The sequence below is a fragment of the Rhinoderma darwinii genome, chromosome 12 (genome assembly GCF_050947455.1).
Source record: "Rhinoderma darwinii isolate aRhiDar2 chromosome 12, aRhiDar2.hap1, whole genome shotgun sequence".
NCBI classification, from domain to species: domain Eukaryota; kingdom Metazoa; phylum Chordata; class Amphibia; order Anura; family Rhinodermatidae; genus Rhinoderma; species Rhinoderma darwinii.
Genome location: NC_134698.1, coordinates 3,373,856 through 3,396,474, shown reverse-complemented (window position 1 = coordinate 3,396,474; position 22,619 = coordinate 3,373,856). Strand labels below are relative to the sequence as shown.

At 42.9% G+C, this 22,619-nt stretch overlaps 3 protein-coding genes across 3 annotated transcripts in view; 2 read left to right on the top strand and 1 right to left on the bottom strand.

Moving 5' to 3' along the window:
• Positions 1-10,809, top strand: part of LOC142664364 (cortexin-3-like) — a 30,832-nt gene extending 20,023 nt beyond the window's left edge. The window contains exon 2 of the mRNA XM_075843421.1: positions 7,528-10,809. Within this exon, the coding sequence (XP_075699536.1) occupies positions 7,558-7,803 (246 nt within the window). The 5' untranslated portion in view covers positions 7,528-7,557 and the 3' untranslated portion in view covers positions 7,804-10,809. The remainder of the gene's footprint in view (positions 1-7,527) is intronic.
• Positions 1-22,619, top strand: part of DUSP23 (dual specificity phosphatase 23) — a 395,843-nt gene that overhangs the window by 247,563 nt on the left and 125,661 nt on the right. The window lies entirely within an intron of this gene.
• Positions 12,728-22,597, bottom strand: GABPB2 (GA binding protein transcription factor subunit beta 2). Its single transcript, XM_075844897.1, has 9 exons — positions 22,377-22,597; positions 21,555-21,659; positions 21,256-21,423; positions 20,972-21,166; positions 20,607-20,754; positions 18,637-18,744; positions 18,399-18,560; positions 18,206-18,318; positions 12,728-15,938 (listed from the first exon to the last, which is right to left on the bottom strand). Exons 2-9 carry the CDS (start codon positions 21,657-21,659, stop codon positions 15,645-15,647), a joined length of 1,293 nt encoding a protein of 430 aa, XP_075701012.1. The 5' UTR covers positions 22,377-22,597; the 3' UTR covers positions 12,728-15,644.

Genomic DNA, 22,619 nt, shown 5'->3' with positions numbered 1-22,619 from the left:
CTGCCCCCTATATACAAGAATATAACTACTATAATACTGCCCCCTATATACAAGAATATAACTACTATAATACTGCTCCTATATACAAGAACATAACTACTATAATACTGCCCCTATATACAAGAATATAACTTCTATAATACTGCCTCCTATATACAAGAATATAACTACTATAATACTGCTCCTATATACAAGAATATAACTACTATAATACTGCCCCCTATATACAAGAATATGACTACTATAATACTGCCCCCTATACACAAGAATATAACTACTATAATACTGCTCCTATATACAAGAATATACCTACTATAATACTGCCCCCTATGTACAAGAATATAACTACTATAATACTGCCCCCTATATACAAGAATATAACTACTATAATACTGCCCCTATATACAAGAATATAACTACTATAATACTGCCCCCTATATACATGAACATAACTACTATAATACTGCCCCCTATATACAAGAATATAACTACTATAATACTGCACCTATATACAAGAATATAACTACTATAATACTGCCCTCTATATACAAGAATATAACTACTATAATACTTCCCCCTATATACAAGAATATAACTACTATAATACTGCCCCCTATATACATGAACATAACTACTATAATACTGCCCCCTATATACAAGAATATAACTACTATAATACTGCACCCTATATACAAGAATATAACTACTATAATACTGCCCCCTATATTCAAGAATATAACTACTATAATACTGCCCCAATATACAAGAATATAACTACTATAATACTGCTCCTATATACAAGAATATAACTACTATAATACTGCTCCTATATGCAAGAATATAACTACTATAATACTGCCCCCTATATACAAGAATATAACTACTATAATACTGCCCCTATATACAAGAATATAACTACTATAATACTGCCCCTATATACAAGAATATAACTACTATAATACTGCTCCCTATATACAAGCATATAACTACTATAATACTGCCCCTATATACAAGAATATAACTACTATAATACTGCCCCCTATATACAAGAATATAACTACTATAATACTGCCCCTATATACAAGAATATAACTACTATAATACTGCCCCTATATACAAGCATATAACTACTATAATACTGCCCCTATATACAAGAATATAACTACTATAATACTGCCCCCTATATACAAGAATATAACTACTATAATACTGCCTCCTATATACAAGAATATAACTACTATAACACTGCTCCTATATACAAGAATATAACTACTATAATACTGCCCCTATATACAAGAATATAACTACTATAATACTGTCCCTATATACAGGAATATAACTACTATAATACTGCTCCTATATACAAGAATATAACCACTATAATACTGCTCCTATATACAAGAATATAACTACTATAATACTGATTCCTATATACAAGAATATAACTACTATAATACTGCCCCCTATATACAAGAATATAACTACTATAATACTGCCCCCTATATACAAGAATATAACTACTATAATACTGCTCCTATATACAAGAACATAACTACTATAATACTGCCCCTATATACAAGAATATAACTTCTATAATACTGCCTCCTATATACAAGAATATAACTACTATAATACTGCTCCTATATACAAGAATATAACTACTATAATACTGCCCCCTATATACAAGAATATGACTACTATAATACTGCCCCCTATACACAAGAATATAACTACTATAATACTGCTCCTATATACAAGAATATACCTACTATAATACTGCCCCCTATGTACAAGAATATAACTACTATAATACTGCCCCCTATATACAAGAATATAACTACTATAATACTGCCCCCTATATACAAGAATATAACTACTATAATACTGCCGCTATATACAAGAATATAACTACTATAATACTGCCCCCTATATACAAGAATATAACTGCTATAATACTGCCCCCTATATACAAGAATATAACTACTATAATACTGCCCCTATATACAAGAATATAACTACTATAATACTGCCCCCTATATACAAGAATATAACTACTATAATACTGCCCCCTATATACAAGAATATAACTACTATAATACTGCCTCCTATATACAAGAATATAACTACTATAATACTGCCCCATATCTACAGGAATATAACTACTATAATACTGAACTCTATATACAAGAATATAACTACTATAATACTGCTCCTATATACAAGAATACAACTACTATAATACTGCCTCTATATACAAGAATATAACTACTATAATACTGCCCCCTATATACAAGAATATAACTACTATAATACTGCCCCCTATATACAAGAATATAACTACTATAATACTGCCCCTATATACAAGAATATAACTACTATAATACTGCCCCTATATACAAGAATATAACTACTATAATACTGCCCTCTATATACAAGAATATAACTACTATAATACTGCTCCCTATATACAAGAATATAACTACTATAATACTGCTCCTATATACAAGAATATAACTACTATAATACTGCCTCTATATACAAGAATATAACTACTATAATACTGCCCCCTATATACAAGAATATAACTACTATAATACTGCCCCCTATATACAAGAATATAACTACTATAATACTGCCCCTATATACAAGAATATAACTACTATAATACTGCCCCTATATACAAGAATATAACTACTATAGTACTGCCCCTATATACAAGAATATAACTACTATAATACTGCTCCTATATACAAGAATATAACTACTATAATACTGCTCCCTATATACAAGAATATAACTACTATAATACTGCCCCCTATATACAAGAATATAACTACTATAATACTGTCCCCTATATACAAGAATATAACTACTATAATACTGCCCCTATATACAAGAATATAACTACTATAATACTGCCCCTATATACAAGAATATAACTACTATAGTACTGCCCCTATATACAAGAATATAACTACTATAATACTGCTCCTATATACAAGAATATAACTACTATAATACTGCCTCCTATATACAAGAATATAACTACTATAATACTGCCCTCTATATACAAAAATATAACTACTATAATACTGCCCCCTATATCCAAGAATATAACTACTATAATACTGCCCCCTATATACAAGAATATAACTACTATAATACTGCCCCTATATACAGGAATATAACTACTATAATACTGCCCCCTATATCCAAGAATATAACTACTATAATACTGCCTCCTATATACAAGAATATAACTACTATAATACTGCTCCTATATACAAGAATATAACTACTATAATACTGCTCCTATATACAAGAATATAACTACTATAATACTGCCCCCTATATACAAGAATATAACTACTATAATACTGCCCCCTATACACAAGAATATAACTACTATAATACTGCTCCTATATACAAGAATATACCTACTATAATACTGCCCCCTATGTACAAGAATATAACTACTATAATACTGCCCCCTATATACAAGAATATAACTACTATAAGGGCACGGCCAGACGTGGCGGAATTCCTCCGCAACTGTCCGCATCAATGCCGCACAGAATCTGCGTTGCAGATTCTGCTGCGGATCTGCACAAAATGTGCAGAAAATTGATGCGGACTAGCTGCTGCGGACTGCGGGAAAAGTGCTTCCCTTCTCCCTATCAGTGCAGGATAGAGAGAAGGGACAGCACTTTCCCTAGGGAAAGTAAAAGAATTTCATACTTACCGGCCGTTGTCTTGGTGACGCGTCCCTCTTTCGGCATCCAGCCCGACCTCCCTGGATGACGCACCAGTCCATGTGACCGCTGCAGCCTGTGCTTGGCCTGTGATTGGCTGCAGCCGTCACTTAGACTGAAACGTCATCCTGGGAGGCTGGACTGGAGACAGAAGCAGGGAGTTCTCGGTAAGTATGAACTTATATGTTTTTTACAGATACATGTATATTGAGATCGGTAGTCACTGTCCCGGGTGCAGAAACAGTTACTGCCGATCGCTTAACTCTTTCAGCACCCTGGACAGTGACTATTTACAGACGTCTCCTAGCAACGCTCCCGTCATTACGGGAGCCCCATTGACTTCCTCAGTCTGGCTGTAGACCTAGAAATACATAGGTCCAGCCAGAATGAAGAAATGTCATGGTAGTAAAAACAATACGCTCCGCAGCACACATAAGATCTGCGGACTTCATTGCGGAATTTTGACTCTCCATTGAAGTCAATGGAGAAATTACGCCATGAGTCCGCCACTGCTCCGCAACAGACAGAGCATGCTGCGGACACCAAATTCCGCTCCGCAGCCTATGCTCCGCAGCGGAATTTTACGCCTCGTCTAAACGAACACTGCTAAATTAAAGTGTAAGTCAATGGACAAACGGCACCGCTGCGGATTAACGCTGCGGAGTGTCCGCAGCGGAATTTAAGTGAAATTCCGCCACGTGTGAACCCGCCCTAATACTGCCCCCTATATACAAGAATATAACTACTATAATACTGCCGCTATATACAAGAATATAACTACTATAATACTGCCCCCTATATACAAGAATATAACTGCTATAATACTGAACCCTATATACAAGAATATAACTACTATAATACTGCCCTCTATATACAAGAATATAACTACTATAATACTGCTCCCTATATACAAGAATATAACTACTATAATACTGAACCCTATATACAAGAATATAACTACTATAATACTGCCCCTTTATACAAGAATATAACTACTATAATACTGCCCCTATATACAAGAATATAACTACTATAATACTGCCCCCTATATACAAGAATATAACTGCTATAATACTGAACCCTATATACAAGAATATAACTACTATAATACTGCCCTCTATATACAAGAATATAACTACTATAATACTGCTCCCTATATACAAGAATATAACTACTATAATACTGAACCCTATATACAAGAATATAACTACTATAATACTGCCCTCTATATACAAGAATATAACTACTATAATACTGCTCCCTATATACAAGAATATAACTACTATAATACTGCTCCTATATACAAGAATATAACTACTATAATACTGCCTCTATATACAAGAATATAACTACTATAATACTGCCCCCTATATACAAGAATATAACTACTATAATACTGCCCCCTATATACAAGAATATAACTACTATAATACTGCCCCTATATACAAGAATATAACTACTATAATACTGCCCCTATATACAAGAATATAACTACTATAGTACTGCCCCTATATACAAGAATATAACTACTATAATACTGCTCCTATATACAAGAATATAACTACTATAATACTGTCCCCTATATACAAGAATATAACTACTATAATACTGCCCCTATATACAAGAATATAGCTACTATAGTACTGCCCCTATATACAAGAATATAACTACTATAATACTGCTCCTATATACAAGAATATAACTACTATAATATTGCCTCCTATATACAAGAATATAACTACTATAATACTGCCTCCTATATACAAGAATATAACTACTATAATACTGCCCCCTATATACAAGAATATAACTACTATAACATATACAAGAATATAACTACTATAATACTGCCCCTTTATACAAGAATATAACTACTATAATACTGCCCCTATATACAAGAATATAACTACTATAATACTGCCCCCTATATACATGAACATAACTACTATAATACTGCCCCTATATACAAGAATATAACTACTATAACATATACAAGAATATAACTACTATAATACTGCCCCCTACATACAAGAATATAACTACTATAATACTGCTCCCTATATACAAGAATATAACTACTATAATACTACCCCCTATATACAAGAATATAGCTACTATAATACTGCCCCCTATATACAAGAATATAACTACTATAATACTGCCCCCTATATACAAGAATATAACTACTATAATACTGCCCTCTATATACAAGAATATAACTACTATAATACTGCCTCCTATATGCAAGAATATAACTACTATAATACTACCCCCTATATACAAGAATATAACTACTATAATACTGCCCCCTATATACAAGAATATAACTACTATAACATATACAAGAATATAACTACTATAATACTGCCCCTTTATACAAGAATATAACTACTATAATACTGCCCCTTTATACAAGAATATAACTACTATAATACTGCCCCTATATACAAGAATATAACTACTATAATACTGCCCCCTATATACATGAACATAACTACTATAATACTGCCCCTATATACAAGAATATAACTACTATAACATATACAAGAATATAACTACTATAATACTGCCCCTTTATACAAGAATATAACTACTATAATACTGCCCCTTTATACAAGAATATAACTACTATAATACTGCCCCTATATACAAGAATATAACTACTATAATACTGCCCCCTATATACATGAACATAACTACTATAATACTGCTCCCTATATACAAGAATATAACTACTATAATACTGCCCCTATATATAAGAATATAACTACTATAATACTGCCCCCTATATACAAGAATATAACTACTATAATACTGCCACTATATACAAGAATATAACTACTATATTACTGCCCCCTATATACAAGAATATAACTACTATAATACTGCCACTATATACAAGAATATAACTACTATATTACTGCCCCCTGTATACAAGAATATAACTACTATAATACTGCCACTATATACAAGAATATAACTACTATAATACTGCTCCTATATACAAGAATATAACTACTATAATACTGCCCCTATATATAAGAATATAACTACTATAAAACTGCCCCTATATACAAGAATATAACTACTATAATACTACCCCTATATACAAGAATATAACTACTATAATACTGCCCCCTATATACAAGAATATAACTACTATAATACTGCCCCCTATATACAAGAATATAACTACTATAATACTGCCCTCTATATACAAGAATATAACTACTATAATACTGCCCCCTATATACAAGAATATAACTACTATAATACTGCCTCCTATATGCAAGAATATAACTACTATAATACTGCCCCCTATATACAAGAATATAACTACTATAATACTGCTCCTATATACAAGAATATAACTACTATAATACTGCCCCCTATGTACAAGAATATAACTACTATAATACTGCCCCCTATATACAAGAATATAACTACTATAATATTGCTCCTAAATACAAGAATATAACTACTATAATACTGCTCCCTATATACAAGAATATAACTACTATAATACTACCCCCTATATACAAGAATATAACTACTATAATACTGCCCCCTATATACAAGAATATAACTACTATAATACTGCTCCCTATATACAAGAATATAACTACTATAATACTACCCCCTATATACAAGAATATAACTACTATAATACTGCCCCCTATGTACAAGGTGTATGATAGAGTTAAGGATATTAATATTGTCATTTTCCAATATTCTCTTGGTTATATAATTGACAGTAAGTTCTTTCTTCTTCCAGGTTCAGAGACGGGGGACAATCGTTGCCAAAATGGTTTTAACAATGGCCGGTGAGATTCTGAGCACCACAATGTCAACGTCAGGAGCCGCATTCCCCGTGTCTTCTCTGACCTTAGAACAAAAAGCTGCCTTCGTCCTGGTGTTCCTGCTGTTCATCTTCTTGGGGCTCCTCATCATTCGTTGCTTTAGGATCCTCCTCGATCCTTACCGCAGCATGCCCTCGTCCACATGGACAGATTACATGGAAAAGGACACCTTCGACTACCGCTGGGCCTGACACGAGGATCTTCTTGTCCCTGACATTGTCCCTGACATTAAAGAAAAATTAGATAGTGTCCCCAACATTCACTGGTGGCCTTCGGGAAATCAGCTTAGGGGTGGGATGGGATCGGGGCAGGGGGTTGGTGTTCTATTTTTTATTTATGAAGCCGAATTGTGTGGGATGTTTACATTGACTGTGAAGCTTTGTGACCGGCGCTATGCTCCGACCAAGGCGGCACAAAGCTGACATAGATCCACCAATACAAAAAAAGAAACACAAGCCTCATAACCGCACTCTTGGTGCACGCCTACACCGGAACGTTTCGTGACTGTTGTCGCTTTTCTCTGTGTGTTCTACGTGTCGATATCGTCGGTGAATATCAAAAAGAAAAACGGATACATTTTTTGAAGACGTCAGATTAGAAATGTTCAGTGTGACGCCTCGATTGTACGTTTCGAAAACCCCAGAATACCTCAGCCAGGCATCATTTTTTTAAAATTTAAAAAAAAAATAATAATAATCACCCGAGAAGATCAAATGTTTTTAAATTGTAAAACAAAAAAATTCTAAAATCAAAAATTAACAGTTTACAGTGAAATATACGATGAAATATTAAAAAGTCCAGACAGCAGAACTTGGACCATATACAGGGCGTGAAGAAAAATCACACATACATTATATGGGCAAAAGTATGTGAACCCCTGACCATCACGAGATACTTTCTTTTATACTCTTCATGAGAGGTTATCGGGCATCCCGTTCCAAAACCACGGGTGTTAATATGGCGTTTGGCCCCTTTTTTGGTTATAACATCCTTTTTTTCTTCTGGGAAGGCTTTCCACGTGTTTTGGGGGGTGTCCGTGGGAATTTGTGCCCGTTCGGGAAGTCAGGCACTGATGTTGGGGGTAGAAAGTCTGACTCAAAACTGCCGTTCCAGTTCATCCCAGAGGTGTAAGATGGGGTTGAGGTCAGGACTTTGTGCAGCCACTTGAGTTCTTCCAGACGAAACTCCTCACCCCAAGTCTTTTTTGGAGCTCGCTATGTGCACCGGGGCACAGTCGTGCTGGAAAAGGAAAGGGCCCAACCCCAAACTGTTACCACACCGTTGTAAGCGACAGTTGTCTAAAACCTCTCTGTGGTATTAACATTACCCTTCACTGAAAACAAGGGGGCAACTCCTGAATAACAGCCCCCAACTATTACCCCTCTTCCACCAAATGTTACCGTAGGCACTAAGCATTCTGGTCTTCTCCCAACATCCACCAAACCCAGATTCCTCCATCAGACTGCCAGATAGTGAGACGTGATTTATCACTCTAGAGAACACACTGCTCAGGGTCCAGTGACGACGTGCTTTACCCAACTCCAGCAGAAGCTTGGCATTGTGCATGGTGATCTTAGACTTGTGTGCCCGACCATAGAAACCCATTTCATGAAGCTCAGGACGCACGGTTCTGCATAATAACACCACTTACTGGTGACTGGGGCAGATGTAGCAGATGATAACACTTACAGGTGACCAGGAAGATGTAGAAGTTCATAACAACACACAGGTGACAGGCAGATGTAGAAGATAAATACACATACAATTGACTGGGGCAGACCGAGCAGATAGTAACACTTACAGGTGACCGGGCAGATCTAACAGATAATCACATACTTGTGACTAGGCAGATGTAGATCACAATAACACTTACAGGTGACTGGGGCAGATATATCACATAACACCTACAGATGACCAGGGCAGATCTAGTATATAATAACACTTTCATGTGACTGGGGCAGATCTAACAGACAATAACAGCACATACTTGTGATTAGGCAGATGTAGATCATAATAACACTTACAGGTGACTGGGGCAGATCGAACATACAATAATAACACTCAAAGCTGACCGGGGCAGATCTAGTATATAATAGCGCTTACAGGTGACTGGTGCAGATCTAGTATATAATAAGATCGCTTACAGGTGACCGGGGCAGATCTAGCAGATAACACCTACAGGTGACCGGGGCAGATCTAGTATATAATAGCACTTACAGGTGACCGGAGTAGATCATAAATGTCATGAACTGACTTGTGGCAAAGGTGGCATGCTGACAGTGCCACGCGTAACGTCACTGAGCTCTTCCCTACAACCCATACTATTACCGATGCTTTTGTATGGAGATCGCATGGGTGTGTGTTTGATTTTATGAACCGGTTTGCAATGGGTGTCGCTGAAACACCCAAACTCAGTATTAAGGAGGGGGTTCACATACTTTTGGCCATAAAGTGCATTTGAGAAATCGTTCTGGTTTCCAATACTCAAATCCATTGAGTCGGTTGCGTGATATTTTTGAAGCTTTTCTAATACGAGAGTGATTATCGGCATCATAACGTTTAACCAAAACCTTATTACGTTTCTACTACAGCATCGCTGCGACTACGGGACCACCCCAAAGCCTGGGCGCGGTCCGGAGAAAGCTTCGCCAACACATTCCAAGTTTTGGACCTTCCATGATCATGGGGAACCGGGCGTCCTTTACAAAAAAAAAAAAAAAGCACACTCTTAAATCCAAGTATGTCTCTTTTTGGGCAGCTGGATATTTTTCCACAGAAATTTTTGATTTTATATTTCGCTTTTGGATCCTAGAAACGGAAGGTGGGGGCGTTATCTTTCGATGATTCTGCAAACATACAGTATCTAGGTTACGTAGGGACCAGTCACTGCCAGGAACGATTTATCACTTTTCGTGCCAAAGACGCAGGTTTGTCTCGGAGTGAAGAAAAAAAAAAATTAAAAAATTTCTACGGTTTCCATGGAAACTGGTTATCGTGATTTCAAAATGTTCTACCTTGCTAAAATAGATGAAGATAAGGCCTCGGGGGCTGCGAGGGGCGGCGGGGCGCAGTTTAGAACGTAATACTATAATTAGGGAGAAAAGAGATCAGCTCCCAAAAGTAACTGCTGAATTGTTAATGTGCTCCAGCATTTTGTGTGTTCGCAACGTGGAAACTTAATAAAAATTGGAGACGTTTTCTCAGTGTCTGGCTCGTTGTGGGTTGAAAAAATTTTGGTAAAATTTGTAGACTCTCAAAATTACAGACTGAAGCCTTAATATGGTGCCAATGCCTGCTATGGGCCCATACTCTACCTCCAATATTTTTCACATGGTATCCAACTCTAGAAGCATGGAGGCTTATACAGCAGGAGCGGCTACAGGTTGGTGATAAATACCCATAGGGAATCCGGGTGATGCGAACCGAAAAAAATTTGGTAGGATATACCCGACGCCATAACCGGGTGCAAGCGGTTCTGAAACTTTTTACAAAATTTGTCCAGATGGGGGGTGGTAATCCGTAAAGAGTTTTATATAGAATTGTTCGTAACTACCAAAAATACACGGCGCAGGGTTCACCTTTAAGTTTTCTAACCCTGGCACCCGACACCATATATAGCATGCGAAATGGCAACACACATGGCGGCTGGCCCAAAAAGAGGGCATAAATACTCAACACTATATTAACAACCATTACTACATGGAAACCGTCAAAGAGTTGCTGTTGATGGATCTATTATTCTTTTTGCTTGAGTTTAGTATATTGTGTACAGAATGATGCCCTAGTCAGACTTTTAAGATGTTGAACACTTTTTATTGAAATAGTTATATTAGGATATTAAGATCCACCAAAAGCAGCCAACCTGCTTGTTGATGGTTTCCATATTGAACGTTCGAGAAAAGAAACAAAAAAAAAAAAGTAACGAAGATAATTACAAAAATTTCTGCATTTTACACTTACCGACTACGGGTTTATTCCAGGCACAGAACATTGCCCACCCTTACAGAGAGTGCCGAGTCTCCTGTATGTTTATGCCGTCAGCCTGGTAAAACGCAAGTGACCACTAACAGTCACCATGGCAATGGCTGCTGTAAAACGCACCCCGACATGTAATAAACACACAATACAAAATTCTTCAGTAGAAATTTAGAGGACACATGGTGACAATTCTAGAAACGTAAATCGGATGAGACAACCCGTTTCAGTATTAAAGCCGCGGGGCAGTGGTCAGCTGATCACTGCAGGATCGGTTCCAAATAAACAGCCGATTTTTGCCGGTGGATGCCGTGGCCGGCCATAAAAGAAATGAAGTAAACATGAGGCCATTCAGATGATCTTACAGAGAAGCTCCCCCCTAGAACGCCCATATACATTATGGTCACAGGATATTTTATTTTTGAATATCAGTTTTAAACAAACCCAACATGGTGACTGGGACCCCGTTAGGCCTTGTACAGGTGCGCAAAGCTATCAGAGCTGAACTATTTGGTGTAAATCCACCCACAAAAAGGATTGCTTTAAGTGTCGATCACAGATCGGGAAGTAGCTCCGCCCCCGACTCCTTAAGGCGCCCATACACTTCAGGCCGCTGTCGGCCAACATCTTTTCCTCCCAACTCCACCATTAACAACCACACTTGGCCAGGTGAACATTTCAATGGGAAGAGGGGAATTGGCACTGCCAGACATCTCTGGCGGGACAAGGGATCGGACATGTTGAAATCTAATATGCCCGATCCTTCTTCACTGAAGCACCGCCATAAACGGCAGATAGCTAGCCACACCCATCGTAATCATTGGGTTCGGTTGACTTTTACTTTAATGTGTATTGGTAGCCTTTAAAAAAATAAATTAAAAAAAAAAAAAAATGTGGCAATTTTTTTTGCCTCTCCTGCCTGTTTATATACAACTTACTGCGGGAGATTTATCACAAGTTTCCATTACTTTCCGTAAGTGTCATACCTTCCCTTATAGGGAATACGCCGAGGACTAATGCCCGGTTTACCGATACATATAGCTCGGTGCCGTTATAAAGCCGCACCCCCTTTTAAAAATGGCTTCCGCAGATTTTCTCCATGAAAAGTGTCACAACACGACATAAAAATCTCAATACGAGTCAAAATATAAAAAAAGGCTTTTATTGAAATATAAAAAATCTTTACAAATTAGTAGAAAATGTATAGGATACGCGATGGACATTATTTCACATTTTATTAACAATATAAGTCACGAGATTGCAGCAGTAATCATTTCCCATGGAAAAGTATTCACAAAAACAAAGAGACTCTAAAGCTTCCAACACCCAACATTTCACAAATGACATGAATCCTGCGATCGTCAGATCAGTAAAGTCTTCACGAGCTTCCTGTATGGACACAGGAAGAGGAGGAGCTGTCCATAACAACCAATCAGATTCAAGCTTTTAAATACTAACCTACATTGTTAAAAAAAAAAAAGTGGGACCAAGTTGATTCCTATGGGCAACTCCTACTCTAGTTTTTAAGTTCTTGTATGTACAGGAAGTAGAGCTGGGAGGGGGCGGAGTCTACAGTCATAAATTTAAAAAAAAAAAAAAAAAAAGTCTAGTAATTTCGTTCCACTGATGTGTCCTTTTGGTATATTTTTCTATTTTTTTAAAAACAGTAGGTTAGCAAAAAAGTCAGGGAAAAGCACATTTCTTATATATTACATAATGTATCATACAATATACATAATATAATCTCCCCCACGTATAAATAACATTCATATAGGATATATATATATAGATCGCATACAAGACTTCTCCGAAAACCTAAAATTCCTTCGGTTTTAAAACTTTTTCCCCCCAGAGAGTAGATATTGTATGTAGTAAAGCAGAGGAGAGGCCGGGACAGCACAGTAACGTATAGTATATAGAAGAGGTAAGCAACAGGGGAGCCGCCGAATACATTTCTGAGTAGTCAGCTGACAATTTAAAAAAAAAAAAAAAAAAAATTTTTTTTTTTTTTTTTTTACATTAAGCTTTATATATATATTTTTTTTTAATTATATATATATATATATATATTTTAGGTTATCCTGAAATAAAATAAAAAAATTACATGTGTGTAGATCTAGTTCATAGCGATTAGCACGCGCTCGTATTTTCAACAGCAGAATCGGGAGCGATTTATGAATTTTTTGGGCATCGGCTACTATGGGGTTAATGAAGAACAAGTACGGATATGACCGTTCCGTTATAACATCGCAGCTTTTAATGAATATTAAGTGGGCTAGAAGCGGCTGCCATGGCAACAGTCTGCCAACTGGAGAAACTTTGTCACAGCAGCGTAACCTCGCTCTTTTATATTCCGCCGCGCTCCGCAGTAACGCCGCTCAGTACCGACGCGTCAATCCCTCGTCTGAGAAGGCATTGCTCCGTGTCTCCAGAGCGACCACATACGGATACTGCCGGAAAACGCCAAATGTACAAATCCGTATGGAACTGTGAGTGACTTTAGCTTTAGGGGCCCAAAAAATTTTGCCAAAATTTTTTTACAAAAAATACTAAAAAAAAAATTCTGCAAATAAAAATGAGACAAATCCCTCCCTGCAGGCAGGTCATGACCTTTCCGATATCAAAACAAATATATAGGTTATCTACATAGGATACTTTGCTTGTACCAATTATGTTTTACTCCAGTCACAACCAAAGCGGTGCACAGGAATATGTCAAATACTGCAGCCAGAACAGGAGACAAGCAGAATTGTGAATGCTGCTCTGGATGGGACTGGAGTACACACTTCATATTCACACACTGGGGGGGGGGGGGGACGTCATGATTTTTGCAAAACCGCAACTTGACCGTAGCGTGTGTGTGAATAAGCACTGAACCGATTTAAGTCATGGAGTTTGTTTTCTGGAAGGTTTGGGGTATTGTGGTTTCCGTAAAGCTCATTCGTGGTATAATGGAAGGGTGCGCGGCTAGTCACAGTCCAGTTATCGTACTGTAACGAACCGTGCACCTGCGAGTCCATCACGTGACACATTTTCATCCACTGGAAGTAAACAAAACAAAGGTTCCCATTGAATGACAGCAAGCAGAGATCTTGAAAACAGTAAGGTATTGATAATTGGATAGGCTGCATTCTCAGTGATGTCACTGCTGCTCTCTAGTGAAAGGACAGGCTGCATTCTCAGTGATGTCACCGCCGCTCTCTAGTGAATGGATAGGCTGCATTCTCAGTGATGTCACCGCTGCTCTCTAGTGAGTGGATAGGCTGCATTCTCAGTGATGTCACCGCCGCTCTCTAGTGAATGGATAGGCTGCATTCTCAGTGATGTCTCCGCTGCTCTCCAGTGAATGGATAGGCTGCATTCTCAGTGATGTCACCGCTGCTCTCTAGTGAACGGACAGGCTGCATTCTCAGTGATATCACCGCTGCTCTCTAGTGAATGGATAGGCTGCATTCTCTGTGATGTCACTGCTGCTCTCTAGTGAGTGGATAGGCTGCATTCTCAGTGATGTCACCGCTGCTCTCTAGTGAACGGACAGGCTGCATTCTCTATAGTCCCTTATAGTCTTAATTCACAATTAGTTCATAAAATCCCATGAGCCTCCATCCGAGCTCCAGAACATTAGTGGAGAAATGTAAATATGTCTGCCTCCACCATAGGCGAGACTCAGGCAATGTATAGCACGAGACATTATACGGGGAATGTATTCATCCACACAGAAGGGGAAAAAGAAAAAGCTGAGTTAAGCGAGCACTTGTGGGGCTTATATATAAATATACAGGAGTATCGCTATGTACATTACAACGAGGCGCGAGGCACAACTCCGTCCATCTGTGGCCACCGGACCGTTACCCAGAGGCCAGCCAATCCCTGAAGCGTAACTATGCCGACCTTACGGCCTTCGTGATACATGATTGCATTTCATTGTGCAGCCCGGGGACTGTTCTCCTGAGGACCCCCGGAGCTCCCCCGGCTTTCACCCACCTCTTCAGGCCTCGGCCCCTCATGCAAACAAGCTGGAAAGTTCGCCAACCTGCTAAAGGCGATGGCGGCCGGGTCACATGACGACGCTCTCCATGGGAATGTCGCAGTGATGTTCCACCGTCTCTATCTCCGTCATCTCTGTGCCCTGTAACTCCTCGGTGGAGATGATGATGGTGTCTCCGTCCTCCACCACCGTGAAGCTGTCCCCGTTAAGGTGTTGTCGGGCCAGGTTTTCCAGCCGCACCCGGTACACCTCCGCCTCCTGCTCCTTCTCCAGCAGCTGCTGCCGATACTCCTGCGCTCTGGTGTTTGCCTCGTGCAGCTGTTGTTGTAATAGTTTTCTGGTGTCCTCATCGTGATGATATTCCTGTGATGAGAAAAGAAGAGGACGGCATAAGAAGAACCGTTCCCAAATCCGTGCCCCCGTCTACACAGATACAGCTATACCAGTCACTTACCGCTACCATGCCTGTCCCATTACCGTAATTACAGCTGTAGTGCCTATACCCTATCCTCACGTCATTACCATAAAGCAACCCTCCACGTCTCATTACCGTAATTACAGCTGTAGTGCCTATACCCTACCCTCACGTCATTACCATAAAGCAACCCTCCATGTTTCATTACCGTAATTACAGCTGTAGTGCCTATACCCTACCCTCACGTCATTACCATAAAGCAACCCTCCACGTCTCATTACCGTAATTACAGCTGTAGTGCCTATACCCTACCCTCCCGTCATTACCATAAAGCAACCCTCCACGTCTCATTACCGTAATTACAGCTGTAGTGCCTATACCCCAACCTCACGTCATTACCATAAAGCAACCCTCCACGTCTCATTACCGTAATTACAGCTGTAGTGCCTATGCCCTACACTCACGTCATTACCATAAAGCAACCCTCCACGTCTCATTACCGTAATTACAGCTGTAGTGCCGATACCCTACCCTCACGTCATTACCATAAAGCAACCCTCCACCTCTCATTACCGTAATTACAGCTGTAGTGCCGATACCCTACCCTCACGTCATTACCATAAAGCAACCCTCCACGTCTCATTACCGTAATTACAGCTGTAGTGCCTATACCCCAACCTCACGTCATTACCATAAAGCAACCCTCCACGTCTCATTACCGTAATTACAGCTGTAGTGCCTATGCCCTACCCTCACGTCATTACCATAAAGCAACCCTCCACGTCTCATTACCGTAAATACAGCTGTAGTGCCGATACCCTACCCTCACATCATTACCATAAAGCAACCCTCCACGTCTCATTACCGTAATTACAGCTGTAGTGCCTATACCCTACCCTCCCGTCATTACCATAAAGCAACCCTCCACGTCTCATTACCGTAATTACAGCTGTAGTGCCTATACCCTACCCTCACGTCATTACCATAAAGCAACCCTCCACGTCTCATTACCGTAATTACAGCTGTAGTGCCTATACCCTACCCTCACGTCATTACCATAAAGCAACCCTCCACCTCTCATTACCGTAATTACAGCTGTAGTGCCTATGCCCTACCCTCACGTCATTACCATAAAGCAACCCTCCACGTCTCATTACCGTAAATACAGCTGTAGTGCCGATACCCTACCCTCACGTCATTACCATAAAGCAACCCTCCACGTCTCATTACCGTAATTACAGCTGTAGTGCCTATACCCTACCCTCCCGTCATTACCATAAAGCAACCCTCCACCTCTCATTACCGTAATTACAGCTGTAGTGCCGATACCCTACCCTCACGTCATTACCATAAAGCAACCCTCCACGTCTCATTACCGTAATTACAGCTGTAGTGCCTATACCCTACCCTCACGTCATTACCATAAAGCAACCCTCCACGTCTCATTACCGTAATTACAGCTGTAGTGCCGATACCCTACCCTCACGTCATTACCATAAAGCAACCCTCCACGTCTCATTACCGTAATTACAGCTGTAGTGCCTATACCCTACCCTCACGTCATTACCATAAAGCATCCCTCCACGTCTCATTACCGTAATTACAGCTGTAGTGCCGATACCCTACCCTCACGTCATTACCATAAAGCAACCCTCCACGTCTCATTACCGTAATTACAGCTGTAGTGCCTATACCCTACCCTCCCGTCATTACCATAAAGCAACCCTCCACGTCTCATTACCGTAATTACAGCTGTAGTGCCGATACCCTACCCTCACGTCATTACCATAAAGCAACCCTCCACGTCTCATTACCGTAATTACAGCTGTAGTGCCTATACCCTACCCTCCCGTCATTACCATAAAGCAACCCTCCACCTCTCATTACCGTAATTACAGCTGTAGTGCCTATGCCCTACCCTCACGTCATTACCATAAAGCAACCCTCCACGTCTCATTACCGTAATTACAGCTGTAGTGCCGATACCCTACCCTCACGTCATTACCATAAAGCAACCCTCCACGTCTCATTACCGTAATTACAGCTGTAGTGCCTATACCCTACCCTCACGTCATTACCATAAAGCAACCCTCCACGTCTCATTACCGTAATTACAGCTGTAGTGCCTATACCCTACCCTCACGTCATTACCATAAAGCAACCCTCCACGTCTCATTACCGTATATAGAGTTAGACCTCCAGCGTGTCTCCTCACCATGTTCTCCTTTGTGGCGTTTTCCACCAGGTGCATCCGAGGTTTTTTGGTAGGGGGGGCTTCTACCTCTGCAATCACCTCTTCTATTACATCTTCTTCAGGGATGGCAAGAACTGGAAATAAGATGGCACCAGTTATATGCTGGAACGGCCTATGTCCACCCTATAGGCCACCTCAATACCATGAAGCTCACCTTGATTTCCGTTCTGGATGGTCACCAGGAGAGGATGCCGGATACGATCTGCAGTAAACGCGCCATGTAAGTTACTGAGCTGGACGCCATCGGTCACAATAGTGATCACCCGCTGGCCTCCGTTCTCTATAGAATTCATGGAGACCAGTTCAGTGGTGGTACCTGGTGGGAGACAATGGTTTCCTTAGCGCGGTCCAGCGGTTACATTTACTCAGGGCTCCATGAAGGCAGCACTCACCAGTATTGTCCGAGCCGGAAATAGGAGTGGAGGCCTCTGCCAGCGCTGCCAGCGTGGCCAACACAGAATTGGGATTAGTAATGTCAATGGTGCCTCTGTTACCGCCGGCTGCAAGAGGAAAACCCCCAAAAAAAATCAAATAAAATCAATGAACATGAACACTAGTCATAGAAATGCATCAGTGCTGAATTCTACAACTGCAGCGCCACCTAGTGGTCAAGATTAGGCAGTGTCGTTATGGTTAAAGGGGTTTTCCGGCACTTATTTTTATTTTATGAAGCTGTAAATCATTTTCAATGTGCCGCGATTCGAAGCTTTAGTCACAGGATCCCAGCACCGCTTCCTCCTCTCCATAACATCACAGACATGAGGTGGATCACATGATCTCCCCTCTGAATTGGCACCGCCACAATGCGTCATCACTCAAGTACATGGGGTTAGGCTAGATTTAGGAGCTACTGTGCGGGCGGGCCTGGAGCGAGGGGACGACTAGGTCTAGCGCGAGAGGACGGAGGTCTAGCGGGCGGGCCCGGAGCGAGAGGACGGAGGTCTAGCGGGCGGGCCCGGAGCGAGAGGACGGAGGTCTAGCGCGAGAGGACGGAGGTCTAGCGGGCGGGCCCGGAGCGAGAGGACGGAGGTCTAGCGGGCGGGCCCGGAGAGAGAGGACGGAGGTCTAGCGGGCGGGCCCGGAGCGAGAGGACGGAGGTCTAGCGGGCGGGCCCGGAGCGAGAGGACGGAGGTCTAGCCCGGAGCGAGAGGACGGAGGTCTAGCGGGCGGGCCCGGAGAGAGGACGGACCCGGAGAGAGGACGGAGGTCTAGCGGGCGGGCCCGGAGGTCTAGCGGGCGGGCCCGGAGAGAGGACGGAGGTCTAGCGGGCGGGCCCGGAGAGAGGACGGAGGTATAGCGGGCGGGCCCGGAGAGAGGACAGAGGTCTAGCCCGGAGCGAGAGGACGGAGGTCTAGCGGGCGGGCCCGGAGAGAGGACGGACCCGGAGAGAGGACGGAGGTCTAGCGGGCGGGCCCGGAGAGAGGACGGACCCGGAGAGAGGACGGAGGTCTAGCGGGCGGGCCCGGAGAGAGGACGGAGGTCTAGCGGGCGGGCCCGGAGAGAGGACGGAGGTCTAGCGGGCGGGCCCGGAGAGAGGACGGAGGTCTAGCGGGCGGGCCCGGAGAGAGGACGGAGGTCTAGCGGGCGGGCCCGGAGAGAGGACGGAGGTCTAGCGGGCGGGCCCGGAGAGAGGACGGAGGTCTAGCGGGCGGGCCCGGAGAGAGGACGGAGGTCTAGCGGGCGGGCCCGGAGAGAGGACGGAGGTCTAGCGGGCGGGCCCGGAGAGAGGACGGAGGTCTAGCGGGCGGGCCCGGAGAGAGGACGGAGGTCTAGCGGGCGGGCCCGGAGAGAGGACGGAGGTCTAGCGGGCGGGCCCGGAGAGAGGACGGAGGTCTAGCGGGCGGGCCCGGAGAGAGGACGGAGGTCTAGCGGGCGGGCCCGGAGAGAGGACGGAGGTATAGCGGGCGGGCCCGGAGAGAGGACGGAGGTCTAGCGGGCGGGCCCGGAGAGAGGACGGAGGTCTAGCGGGCGGGCCCGGAGAGGACTGACTAACCCCTTAGCGACATCCAGCGTACAGCTACGTCAGACGTGCACTACCCCAATATGGCGCAGGCTCAAAAATTCAGTTAACATGAGGTTTTTACCGCACCGTGTACGCCGTAAAAACAAAACCCAGAAAAACTACAACTCGTCCCGCAAGAAAGAAACCTCTGCAGTAGCGACGGAAAGAGAAGATAAAAAGTTATACATCTGGGAATGTGATGGGAAAACGAAAATTGTAACTCCAAGGGGTTAATTCAACGTTCTAAAAACACACAGTGCTTTACATCGGACGCCATGTTTATTAACCCCTCAGAAAACTGACACTGCTCTAAACGTCAGAGAATTTCCCTCCACAAACGGCGCGCCCGACATCCCGTACCTGTGGAGGTCGTCACGCTCGTCGTAGACATCAGATTGGACAGACTGGTCAGATCCCGGGGCGCCAGGATGATCTGCGGCGAGGAGACGGTGATGGCGTTGGTCCGCGCCGGCTGTATGTGGATGTGCCCCTGTCCTTGCATGGTTTCCTGTTGGAGAAGAGAGAGAACCAAAAACATTCACTGGCACAGATCTCCCCAATCGCCATGTACTCTAGTCACAGCTAAAGCTGCACACCTCGATCTATACCAACAACATCCAACCAATGGGAAGGCCGTGCGCGCGCGTTATTTATGCGGATCTACCTCCGCCACAGTCCCCATTTTGACAGTCTGGTCTATACAGGGTTAAATAAGGTCCGCTCACCTGTAAGGTCATCAGCAGATCGGGGTAGTTCCGGTCGAGGGCGATGTCAAACGGCGTTTTTCCGAATTTGCTCTGGATGTTGACGTCGGCGCCGTTCTTGATGAGCAGGTCCACCACGTCCTGGTGATTGTGCTCCGTCGCCCAGTGCAGCGCCGTCATCTCCAGCATGTCCTTGGCGTTGATGTTGGCGCCGTTCTGAAAGAGGGGAAAGGCGACGGCGTTACAGGGGGGGGGGGGGGGATTCACGATGAGCGGGAGCTGCGGATCGGACGCCCACCCCTTACCTTGATCAGCAGGTCTACGATGTGAGCGTGACCCTCCGAGGCCGCCATATGCAGCGGGGTCCTGTCCACCTTGGTCCGGGCGTCTCTGCTGATGCCCGCGTGGAGCAGCACTTTTACCGTCGAGAAGTGACCGTACTGGGCGGCCAGATGTAGCGGAGACGTCCCCAGCTGCGAGATACGGAAAAAATAAAAAAGTTTATATACCGTCCTAATAGGGAACGCCATTTTTACCGCGGTTGTTCCCCTTTAAGGAAGGAGCACCCAGTACAAAACGGCAGGGACAACGATTAAGGACGTACCCAGTCCGTGGTGAACGGCGCGCCGTTCTGCATTAACTGCCGGACTTCATCGTCTTCTCCGCAGCGAGCCGCCTCTAACAGCCTCTTCCCCAGGTCCAACGCCATCTGCAAACAAAATACACATATATTACGTGAGGCGGCGGTCCGACCGTCAAGTGTGGGGGAGGGGTGAATATGTAATGAGGGGGAGGAGTTAAGCAGGAGTCAGACCGCTACAAAGATTGTCCCTCGAAGAGGAGTCGGAGTCCGGCGACAACCAATATGGCCGCTATCTCGGCTCTCAGACGGGGTCTCGGACGGCAGGTTGACCCATTTCGGGGCGTATCGCTTTATAACGAGGGGGGGTACCATTCAGGAGGGGGGGGGCACCCCCGGTAAAGGTGAAACTGCCGCCATGTTAGTGGTCAGCCGGCTTTCCAAGACAAAACGAAGAAACGGTCGGATAGAAAATTTTGGCAAAATTTTCCGGAGGAAGACGAGCGAGTTTAGGGGATACCGGCCTGTAATGGCGGATCGGGAATCGGCACAAGATTGCGAATAAAGGAGATGGGTGGGTGAAGGGTCAGGAGGGGCGTTACATGGGTGAGGGGAGGTCAGACAGGAGTTAGTCAGGGGGGTACTACATGGGGTGAGCAGAGGGGCTATGATTTGGGGGAGGGGGACGTAGACGCGAAGGGAGGGTGAGGTCATAGGGGTCGCCTGTGGCAGAAACACAAGTTGGGGTGCCCCTATAGGCTGCCCCTCTCCATCTCTGCCAATCACACGCAGGGCACACCACATGGACACCGACGGACTATATCACCGATATCTAATCGCACTCACCGTCGGGCCTGTCAGCGATCACAGCCAGCTCGTCCGCCCTATTCCTCCTCAGGCCGCCACCTCCGGTTAATCACCGTCACGTTTCTCTTAATATTTCATCGATTACAAAAGTTTGGGTCCCAACAAAATGGCGGCGCCTCCAGCGGAGGAATACAGGACGGAAGTAGGTAGCGCCGCGTCTCGCTGCCGCGGATGAATCCGGTAGTGAACTTGATACGCTACGCCTCTAAATGACGGAACTAG